We start from the raw sequence: 12,631 nt of genomic DNA on the forward strand, positions 1-12,631 counted from the left end.
AACACTGCAGACTCAAGTGGGGTCTCGTCTGCTGCTGCACGCGCAGGGACACTCGGGTGTTTCTGCCCAATTCCGAAAGCAGCCGAGTTAACACAAAATAATAGTTCCATTATTTTCCTCCTTACAGTAATAACAGAAATATTTAAAACTGATGATGAAAAACAGACGAAATATCTTCATACGTTGATACGCGTTTTTTTCCTTGAGGATTGTCATTGTATCAAACATTCTGCTTTTCCTGGGGTCAACCAATTAATACATTGCTTTGTGTTTTCCTTGAGGCATGAATTCGAACTTAGCAATTTTCAATTCTCACCTTGAAATCCTTTATACCTCGAAAACAGAGTATTTTGGGATAGTGATTCCCCGATCCAATTTCACTGGAGGTCGGCGTATTGTTTTGCCATTGTACTGAAAAGGATACCTTGTGTCTACAGTTATTCAGGAAAATCGACATGCGGCGACATTAACGAAAGGGGGATACAAACGTCTCCAGCAACATTCAGTAAATTATCACAAGTAACTGGCATGCCAAATTTTCCCTGTGTTCGCATATATATACAGATTTACCTTTACCTAAATAGCGGACTATCTATCTTAATTTTTAAAGGTCGCAGTCAACTGAATTAATTAACCGTACGAACTATATCTTGTATATACGTTAATAATGCTTGTGTGATTGTACCATTGTACAAGAATAAATCACAAACACACTTGATTCGCAGAAACTTCTAACAACAGTCACTTGAAAACCCTCTTCAGGTTTTGTCGGTTATATTTACATCTCAATAATTCATAACAGCCCTACTCAAAATACTTTGACTTTACTTCCGTGTTATGAGATTTCGAACCATCATGATTTGAACAACAAATCAATGACGGCCTAATCCATACATCACAAACGTTGAATTCAAGGGCGTGTAACTCTCCAACAATGTCATGACAGCTGTCGATAACTAACTGTAGGTGGCGGACTAAAGGTCGATAACGTGGTCAAAGGTCCACTCGGGCCACGTTCAATAAATTCTCAACATTTATCAAAAGGTGAAGATCACTTATGATGAAAGAATAACGGTCAAGCATAAATATGAAAAATCGGAGGCTTTTCCATTCAGAAAACTAGACGACCAAACTCGCACTTTTGCTGACATTGAAGTGAATTATTGAGAGCACAAACTAAATTAAATGTTCGGTCTCTTAAATAAAACCTAAAACTGTATCGTCTGACTGGCGGAATGACCTTTGATGAAATATAAGTCACATTTTCATTTGGTAGTCTTTAATTCGTGATGGAAAAAGACAATCGGGTTTTCAACACCCGCGGAACATTTCAGTGCCAACTCTTGGATAGGTTGAATTGTTGGATGCTAAACAATGTCAAGTCATTATCAAAGTAAGTAATTAATATATTAATATAAAATTATAATATCAGCACGTAAAGATGGTCTCTTCACAGCTGTGTCCTACATTATCGCTCCCCAGAGAAGTTATAATGCAAGCGTTATTTTAGGATCATTTCGATTATGTTCACAAAGACCTGTTCATTACTGATAGGAAATAAACTGTTTTGATTGTCCACACTAAGCGCCTCATCTTGATATGTGAGAAAGAAATGAAAGATGGGTGATCATCGCCTGAATGTTGATGATATGCTCCATACTCTATCCTCGCCCGATTTCTTCATGCTTTGTTGATGCTCGTGAAGATCGGGGCTAGATCTGGTCTTCATTAACCCATGCTCGTCGTAAGAGGCGACTAACGGGATTGGGAAGACGGGCTCGCTGACGTGGTTGACAAATAGAATGGCATCCAGCTGTGTAGAACGATGTTCATGCTGTTGATCACTAGATTGTCTAGTCTAGATAAGATTATTTTCAGATCGCTGCCATATATTTTGAATACTGCCGAGTGCGGCGTTTAACAACACACCAAAGGACCAATTTCCAAGGTTCTGATCACACCACTGACTTCTTTCGAGATAGATGAGAGAGACATGTTGCATGACAGCGATGCTGAATGATCATAGGCCTTGGCCCATGTCTCCCAACAATCGTACCTCAGCCATAGTGCGTCGCCAATGAGGTGTCCATACCCGACACATATTCTGTCTTCTATATTCAATTTGATAACTGCCCCATCGCCTCAGATGAAATTTCCGGGGGACATGTGTTCATGCATTTACCTTTGTCATTTATGGACATGGGATACTTCTGGGTGAGTGAGTGAGTGAGTGAGTTTAGTTTAGTTTTGCGCCCCTTTTATCAACATTCCAGCGCAGGGTTACACCAGAAATGGGCTTCTCACATTGTACCCATGAGGGAAATCGAACCGGGGTCTCCTGAGTAAAGAGCGAACGCTTTGAGCACCAGGCTACCCCCGCATTATTATTATCCCTGGGTGCTGTTATACAAACCAACCTTAGCGCTAAGACTGTCTATGGTAAGTACACGTTATGGTATGAGAGTTACGATCACCCTAGCGCTACAACGCCACCCATATCTGGATTTAGCCTTTCATTCACAGCTCCCTGGAGACAATTCAACCAGGTCTGCAAGTGAGGCACTTAAGGGGAAACAGTTCCATAACCAACACATCCTACCGGGTACCCATTCCCAATTGGTTTAATGCAAAGTTCTAGAAAGAGCAACAACACAGCCCACGCTCAAGGAGACAATACAAATGGTACATTGCTTCAGTATGGAGAGGGGAAGAACCCAACCCCTAGAACTGTTTAGGAACCACGTTTGCAAAAACAGATATACATCCTAAAACGGCACTCCCACGTGCACTGTTGTCGCATAACTTCGCCGGATGTGTTACCGGTGAACAGGCAAAATAAGGCAACGCGTTAATTCTTCAGTCACACAACGGCTACCATGACCGCGGCGTCCTTCAGTCACAGTCACCAGAAGCAACAACAGGAGCGCGTTTTTTTCGATTTTGTTTCTCATTATATGACAATAATCAATATAACTCATCCAAGTGTTCAGTGGACTACGATGGTCTTTAGAATGTTTGGTCTTCCACAGTCGTCCGTTTGGGTCTGCTTTTGACTGAAAGAACCGCGGTGATTTCAAAGAGCAAGAAAATCAAACCCGTATGTTACCGATGTCAAGCACCGGTGAGTAGCTTTGATTAAGAAATCTATAGAAAACACATTGATGAAGACATGATGTAAAGGTCGACCAAAACGTCAGAGAGCGACAGATACCAAAGCCGGTGAAGAGAAAATAGGGTAAGTTTGTAAATAGCGTTTTTCAGTTTTCAAATTCCATCAATCTTGAAATATCGTATTCTTTACAAGTTGTTTAACATAGATTTTTCCCTCTTACCTTGGTTTAATGAGTGCACAGTGATATAATCTCCAGAGCCTGCAATAATGGGGAAACGCGATTTTATGCTTAAAAGATTTCAGCATTTCAGCTACAAACAAAATGTAAACACAACCTCAAACCGTGAAGATCAGCATTAATGTCGTATTTATCTGACTAGCACTTGATGTATTGAGTACATTCATATGTTTGTGTGCCAGTATACATGTTCCCCCACAATTCTGAATTGTGTTCTCGTTGGTCGGGGTGGTGCGAGTCCCCCTCATGATCAGGATGTGCGAAGTACATTTCTGGTGTCTCCTATTGTGATATTGTTGGAATAATGCTAAAAGTGACGTAAAATTGAACTCACTCACTCACTGTCCTGTACTGACGTGCAGTGTAGGAATCCATACCAATTTCACCCTGATTATTGTTACGTTGTTTGTGCCTCTCATAATGGAGAGAATACGCGTGCACTCTCTTTGGATAAAATTTCTCGACTTCACAAAGAACAACGTTAAACCTCAGAAAAACGGAGTTCTGATTAAACAATGACGTTGTCTGCAAATTGTTATCAAATCCTGTTCATTGTTACCCGTTGATTGTCATGTTCAAACCTGGAGTAAACTAGAAATCATTCCGCTATCAAACTCGTTATGAAGCTGACAAACGCAGAGTGTAACAAATTACATGATTGTGTATTCTAAACTTAACAGGTTTACAAATGACTGCAAATCACTACCAGGGAACTTCAGTGACAGTACAAAGCAGAGAGTCAGTATAGATAATGTAGAAGTGAGCACATCAGTAAAGACAGTGGTTCGCCTTGTTGCAATGGTCAGAAATCCTTGATGACAAAAGCTCTTGAAAATACTGCAGATCGTTCGTGTTTTCAAATGCTTGAAGGGTCTTGATCCATCATATCCCCCCCCCTCTCTCTCTCTCTCTCTCTCTCTCTCTCTCTCTCAATGTGAAACGAAATTTATCAACATTCAATGAGGATATACATGTATATACCTATGACTGGACCTCCCCCTGACTCTCTGCATCCTACTGCACTGCCTCGACATGTCTTGCCCTTTTGTTCAAGTATGATAAACATCAAACCAACACAATCTTCACACAAACAATGTAATATAAGTACAACAGTGTCGTATAAATTCATAAGCAAAACTGAATCAGTATTCCACCTTCCCTTTATGGATTCGACGATGGTTATGCATTTGACATACTGTTCAAACTGTGTCTAACCCAACCCACTCGATCCCATGTTTCAGTCTTACAGCTCCATCAACTGGTCACTGATTACTGTTGCGTTTCCTCCAGTTACGGTCCTGAACAACGGAGATACACGATGAAGCTTCTTCAGATCTGCCTCTTGTTTCTAGTTGTCTCTCCTGGGTCAGTTCTGTGTAAGAGAAGGCGTGTTCCTTTTATGAGTTGCCCATCCACCAAAACAAACAGTCAGTTCGTGTCTGTACGACCGGCCCGCAGCATGATCGAGTGTTCTGTGATTTGTTTGAGTGACCCAGACTGTCTGTCAGCCTCCTACTGCAAGACCACCGATGGCTACACGTGTCAGCTGAGCGGGTTGTATGCTGATGGAAGCTGTTCCGGGCTGGTTGCTGATGGTAATTGTATCCAAACTGCTATGGTGAGCATTTGTATTCTTAGGTAGTGAAAATTTTAGAACCTTCAGCCCTCCAGTTAACACCATTAAAGATTTGGGTTAAATAATTTATATTTTTTCAGAAAACACAAAACGTGATTACCACTAGGTTGTAGGGAAAAAAAGAGAAAAAGAGAAAATCTCTCCAACGTCACTTGAAATAAACGCGACAAAATCTATGTCATACCCACAAGTACAATTCACCAAAAGTTCTATTGTATGTGTTCTACTACACGATACACTATACGATTTTGTAAAACATTGTGAACAAGTGCCCAGTGGTGTCACCTGCTATAAACACATTCAAAGGCTAGTCAATTGTCACTTGTATGCTCCAGTAGCGACTAAGTGATTTGTTTTGTTCCACAGATGGATCCATGTGAGAACGGAGGAACATTCTTCTCTGAGAACAGGACCTGCCACTGTGCACATGGCTTTGTTGGGGATTACTGCCAAAGACGTTACCGAGGTAGGTGTTCCGCTGAAGAACACACGCGCTGGTAAAACAACGGTCATTCACATTAATGCCCTTTCCTCATTCTTGGAGCCATTTTAAGAAAGAGGGTCTCGTACACCTCCCACTGCAATTAGTTTGCCGCGAGTTTCTACATACACGAAAACACTACATCATCCAGTCAACTACACATGTGATAATGTGTTGTGTTACAATAAGGGTGGTTTCGCGTCTCTACATAGACAAAATAGTCGAGTCAAGACCTGCCATGATTTACGAATTCTTGCTTACAATTAGATTGGTTCGGGTCTCCATGTCAAAAATACTCTATCATCCGGTGAACTACTACAGTGGTTTATGGATGTTTGCTTACATGCAGATTGCTTGGAGTCACCCCAGGCCAACACCCACTACTACCTGGAACCGCTGGACTCCAACCACGTGTTCGAGTGGCACTGTGAACCTGCTGCCGTCAACTACACATTGGTAGCTCCTATCATCCAGGCTTACAGCCCGAACTACACCCTCTCCTGGCAGCAGTTCAAACACGGTATCCCACGCTTTACTGGCTTCTACTTCATAGGCCTGGAGAACCTACATCAGCTGACAAAACAGGGAGTGTATGATTTGGTTGTGTACCTTATTAAAGCTGGGGGCGGTCCCTATGGATCCTTGGCGTACAGAAACTTCAAGGTGGGTTCTGAATCAGAAGGGTACGCGCTGAGGTGGGAGTACTTCGAAAGGGAATTTGATAACGTCTTTTCTCACAGCGAGGTCTTCATGGATGGTTTCGGGGGCTTTAGTGACGCTACCAAGAACCTGAATGGAGCACGTTTCGGAACATACGACAACGACATCGGCGTCTGCGCTCGTACTAAGAACGCTGGATGGTGGTATAATCCTGTTGGTTGTAGCATGATTTCGTTTGGCGGGGATGGTTTGTATTGGCCTACCAACACAACCGGGACAGTTGGAATAGAAAACGTGATGATTGTCATGATAACGATGAAACCAGTTTACTGGTATAAGTTAGATGACCTTGTTCTCTGATGACCCCTTGCTTCAGTATGGGTAGCCTATTCTGTACAGCATCACAGGAACCAGGGTAATCTACAGCGAATTATCCACTGCCAGATTTAAGGGAATGTGTCAAGTTAGATCAAAATAAATATCACCTACTAGAATATCGGCAAGCCCAACTGTTAGATTTATGGGTAAACAAAAGAAATACCACGTTCTGGAAGAAAGGATATAACATCTAATAGATTCAAGGGGATAACAAAAGAAATATCACCTACAAAAATATCGGAAATACCAACTGTCATATTTATGGGTAAACAGAAGAAATATCACCTACTAAAATATCGGAAATACCTGTTGTTAGATTCAAGGGGATAACAGAAGAAATATTACCTACTAAAATATCGAGAATACCTGTTGTTAGATTCAAGGGGATAACAAAAGAAATATCACCTACTAAAATATCGGGAATACCAACTGTCAGATTCATGGGTAAACAGAAGAAATGCCACCTACTAAAATATCGGGAATACCAACTGTCAGACTCAAGGGGATAACAAAGAAATATCACCCACTAAAATATTAGGAATACCTGTTGTTAGATTCAAGGGGATAACAAAAGAAATATCACCTACTAAAATATTGGGAATCCCAGTTTTTAGATTCAAGGGGATAACAGAAGAAATATCACCTACTAAAATATCGAGAATACCAGTTGTTAGTGAATGTGTACAGTTAGATGAAAATATGGAATGGAAATATCACATGTAGAGTCTTGGAGAAAAGACTTGCTAATGTGAAGGAAATATCACCTGCTAGATAAACGGGAATATCACATGTAGTATATTTGGTGAAATACCTGCTAATGTGGAGGAAATATCACCTGCTAGATAAACGGGAATATCACATGTAGTATATTGGGGAAAATACCTGCTAATGTGGAGGATATATCACCTGCTAGATAAACGGGAATATCACATGTAGTATATTGGGGAAAATACCTGCTAATGTGGAGGATATATCACCTGCTAGATAAACGGGAATATCACATGTAGTATATTGGGGAAAATACCTGCTAATGTGGAGGATATATCACCTGCTAGATAAACGGGAATATCACATGTAGTATATTGGGGAAAATACCTGCTAATGTGGAGGATATATCACCTGCTAGAACGGAATATCACATCTAGTATATTGGGGAAAATACCTGCTAATGTGGAGGAAATATCACCTGCTACATATCACACGTGGAATATTGGGGATAAGACCTGCCAATATGGAGAAAATATCACCTGTTAGATAAACGGGAATATCACATGTAGGATATCGTGGAAAGGACCTGCTGATCGATGTGGTCGAAATTAATATCACCTGTCAGATCAACGGGAATATCACCCGATAAGTTGAAGGAGCTTGATTTAAAGCGAATATCACCTGGAGGGCAACGCACACTTATCATTGCCATCAGACCTTCAGTGCGTGTTATGAAATTCACCTACTGTGGGAGGAAAGCTGGTGGTTTTAAAGATTTGTTACTGGACCAACTGACCTTCTCCCCGTGTCTGAGAAGTGTTGACCTTGTGTTTAAGGGACGCTAGGCCGTATTGCAGATATTAAGCAGACTTTGAAAGGCCGTAACTTTGTGCTCAGGTCAATCATGACGTCATTGTTCTTTGTGTATTGCAATAAAGAGAATGTTTTTGTGGCAATATGTACGAGTTCGGATATCTCATGTGAAACACTTTGACAGCTAGAAATGTTTGGATGGCTATAAACGATGTATGTGTTTTTAGTCTCTACTTAGTCGTTCGCTAACCTCATTGGGATATACATGCCTTGAAGCTCCTGAACTAGTCTCAGTGTATCAGTCTTTGTTAGAAGTGTGATATAACATCACACCTTGATTGTCAGAGGCGACCAGAGGCTTGCAAAGGGTAAACTGTATGGCTGTTATCATGCCACGTTTGCAAGGCTCAGGCGACCTTTATCTGTTAAATGCGGTCTCAAAACTCTTTACTCACTCATACACACGATGTTAAAGATTTCTAGAAGACGTGTCACACTTACGATGACGAGGGTGTCGAACATGGGATTATTTCTGTATAAATATTTATCAAGGCCTTCTGAAACTAGTGTACACATTCGAACCTCCTATAAGTGAATGCTCCTAGACGAATTTTCGGATATGTTTTACTTGTAGAGGGAAGTAGATATTAAAAGAATATGACTAGTTGGAACAAACGAAATATGGCCTGCTTGAATTCTGACATTACCTCCTGTTAAATTCATGGGAATAGCAAACAAAATATCCAACTACGAGATTCAAAGGAGACAGAAATGTTTTGAAGATCACCTAATCGACTTTTAATCAATTCAGTCCAGGTACCTTGTCTGGGTAAAAAAATGGGAGAGTGTATGACTTATTAAACATCCATGTCTGATTAATTGTTTGAACTTTTGGTGAGAAGCGTTATCTTCAGTATTGGTCGATCTAGCAATGGTTCACTAACACAGTAAGGCAACGTTTACCTAGTCCAGGTGAAGGGTATTTTTAGTGCATTGCATCTCACATCTGACCGTCGGTTACACCCCACCACCCACTAAGAATGAGTGAGTGAGTTTTGTTTTACGCTACATCCGAGTCTGGACCAAACACTCCGCTGATCAACAGCATGAACATCGATCTACGCAAATGAGGTACAATGACAAGTGTTAACCACGTCGGCGAGCCTGGCCGCCTTACACCCATAGTTACCTTCGACAGGTATGGGTTGCCGAAGACAATTCTAATCCGAATCGTGACGGGTCTGTTACAAAATAACCTTTTCTTAATAAAAGAAACATTCACATTACTGCAGTATGTACTCGTCCCTTTATTCAAGACTGCACAGAGACAACGCGCGTTCTGAACTGAATTTGCATTGACTGGTACCATTCGCTCGGTTCAGTTAAGCCAGTCTGGCAGCCATTATGTATGCAGCTGAAGAAGTGTTGACAGTCGCCAGAAGACGTTTAAATGCCATCATAATGGCGGTGTAAATGTTTTCAGTTACCTTCACTGAAGGTCAGCTCCAGATGCGTGATTAACAGTGACATGGGTTCACTATGGTCATCCAATCCTCTGTGTTGGTGTGGCGTGGCTTGTTTCATGAAGAGGCTTCCGTGCTCTTTAAGCTTTTTTGAGGAGGATACAGTTGACGGTTATTCGGCCAGAAGGAGAAAATACTTTGACTCAGATCGAGAGAACACATTTTACGTTGTTGAAGAAGGATGTTCGCGCGGAGATGATGAAGTGACACGTACTGACTGGAAACAAAGTAAAATATATAAACAAGTGCTTTCAAAGTCTCGCCCCTGTACAGAAGAATCCAAGGGTATAGCCTGTTCAAGTGGACAATGATAGAACAACCGTGGTTTCGAACCAAACTAGTGCACTTGCTCTTCCATGTTGCTCTTTGAAACGACAATTCGGCATAACAAAATCACGATACACTTTATATCGTGGGTAAGAATATATTTCAGTGATGCTGAATGTGATGTTTGTTTGCCTATAAGCCTTACATGAGGTCAAATGTTTTTACTGTTTGCATTCGAATAAATGTCACTGAGAATAATTTGTCGCAAACACCAAGAATAATTAATTTACAACCACCGTATTGGTGGAAGTTTTGCTGAGTGTGATGATAGATAACAACCACCATGTAGGTGAAATGTTGCTCAGTGTGGCGTTAGATAACAACCACCGTATAGGTGGAACATTGCTGAGTGTGCCATTAGATAACAACCAACCTAAAGGTGGAATACTGCTGAGTGTGGCGTCAGATAACAACCACCGTGTAGGTGAAATACTGCTGGGTGTGGCGTTAGATAACAACCACCATGTAGGTGGAATACTGCTGAGTGTGGCGTCAGATAACAATCACCGTATAGGTGAAATATTGTTTATTGCCGAGTATGGCGATAGATAACAACCACCATGTAGGTCGAATATTGCTGAGTGTGGCGATAGATAACAACCACCTTCCAGGTGGAATATTGCTGAGTGTGGCGTTAGATAACAACCACCTTCCAGGTGGAATATTGCTGAGTGTGGCGTTAGATAACAACCACCGTATAGGTGAAATATTGTCTGTTGCCGAGTGTGGCGATAGATAACAACAACCATGTAGGTGAAATACTGCTGGGTGTGGCGTTAGATAACAACCACCATGTAGGTGGAATACTGCTGAGTGTGGCGTCAGATAACAACCACCGTATAGGTGAAATATTGTTTATTGCCGAGTATGGCGATAGATAACAACCACCATGTAGGTCGAATATTGCTGAGTGTGGCGATAGATAACAACCACCTTCCAGGTGGAATATTGCTGAGTGTGGCGTTAGATAACAACCACCGTATAGGTGAAATATTGTCTATTGCCGAGTGTGGCGATAGATAACAACCACCATGTAGGTCGAATATTGCTGAGTGTGGCGATAGATAACAACCACCATGTAGGTCGAATATTGCTGAGTGTGGCGATAGATAGCAACCTCCATGTAGGTGGAATACTGCTAGGTGTGGCGTTAGATAACAACCACCTTCCAGGTGGAATATTGCTGAGTGTGGCGTTAGATAACAACCACCTTCCAGGTGGAATATTGCTGAGTGTGGCGTTAGATAACAACCACCGTATAGGTGAAATATTGTCTGTTGCCGAGTGTGGCGATAGATAACAACAACCATGTAGGTGGAATACTGCGGGGCGTGGCGTTAGATAACAACCACCGAATAGGTCGAATACTGCTGAGTGTGTCGTTAGATAACAACAACCTCTCATGCAGCTTATGGTTGCATTGTATATCGTTTCTAACTTAGCGAGGCACATCTATTGAAAGATTCACCCCGAAGTCTGGAGATTCTCTTCCTATCCACACGGATATCCTTACAGTGTGCAGTGGCATATATATCTGTACACAGCTAGATTCTCCTTCACAAGATCACTCTTATACGTAATAACTATCAATGCCACATATGTGTACTTTATACCTTTACAAAATGTCAGTGCAGCATAGGAAGCCTAGTGGGTAAGTGTTATCTCGTCACACCTAAGACCCGGGTTCAGTTCCCCACATGGATACAATGTGTGAAGCCCGTTTATAATGGTGACATATTGTTAAAAGCGGGGGAAAGATAAAGTCACATATTCCCTCACTTACAGAATGTCTGCATACAACAGCTTTCATGATACGGGACAAGGAGCGAGAGAATGTGTGAGTGACGGAATGTAGCTTTACGCCGTTTCTGTCAATATTCTAGGGACATTTTTATCACGTGTGGGGAGTGATTCTGGGTCCATGATGTCACAGAAAACAAAACAGTGTGAGTTGTAATGGCTGTTCTTTTGAATCCACAAAAGGCATCATACCAGTTTTACAGCATTCGTCACCGAAAACACAGGGCAGTGTTACAGTTAACAACGTGGTTCATCACACAAACCTGATCTTTTGTTCGTAATGTTACCATTGTACAATCGCGTGTATATTGGGTATTATTCACTATAACTATAACCTTGGAAGTTAAAACTATACCTGGATTTCCTTATAGGCATATAGACAGACAGATACTGTTATACATGTATTCAAGGCGATGGCCCTTTATACAGTATCCAGGTGCAAGTGTGTTGATGCTGACATAATATGTCAGTGTGTTTTTAACACATGTCGTCAAATCGTTATAATTAAACTGCGTTTTACCATGTATACTGGACAAAATAAGTTAGGGATATTGGTATTTTTATCATTTATATTTTTTCAGTGTGTCAGTGAGTGGATAGATCATTATTCATAATTTCAAAATTTACATATATCCCTAACTATTTTTGTTCAGTATATATACATTTAGTGATTAAAAAATAAACAATGAATGTGGAATTGCTCAAAAACTAGGTGGCCACGCTTATGGTAAAACACAATGTTATCATGAGGATGTGACGACTTGTGTTGCAACATCTGTCTCGTTTCCTGTGATTATGTCATGTGTGATGACAGCTTCCTCGTCTGTCAATCTTTACGCTCTACATTATTACAACAACAGGCAACGACATATAGCATCTCCGATATTACATCACCAATACAGGATCGTCAGATATTGCTGCCTTGCTGCATTACAGATGGACTGGTGCACATTCA

General features: G+C 41.2%; 1 protein-coding gene across 1 annotated transcript; it reads left to right on the top strand.

Moving 5' to 3' along the window:
* The first annotated feature begins 4,809 nt into the window (after positions 1-4,809).
* Positions 4,810-6,487, top strand: LOC137281060 (angiopoietin-related protein 2-like). The gene is made up of 3 exons (XM_067812205.1): positions 4,810-4,968; positions 5,353-5,452; positions 5,817-6,487. The coding sequence occupies exons 1-3, from the start codon at positions 4,810-4,812 to the stop codon at positions 6,485-6,487; spliced, it is 930 nt and encodes a 309-aa protein (XP_067668306.1).
* Positions 6,488-12,631: the final 6,144 nt, after the last annotated feature.

The sequence above is a fragment of the Haliotis asinina genome, chromosome 4 (assembly GCF_037392515.1).
Source record: "Haliotis asinina isolate JCU_RB_2024 chromosome 4, JCU_Hal_asi_v2, whole genome shotgun sequence".
Classification (NCBI taxonomy): domain Eukaryota; kingdom Metazoa; phylum Mollusca; class Gastropoda; order Lepetellida; family Haliotidae; genus Haliotis; species Haliotis asinina.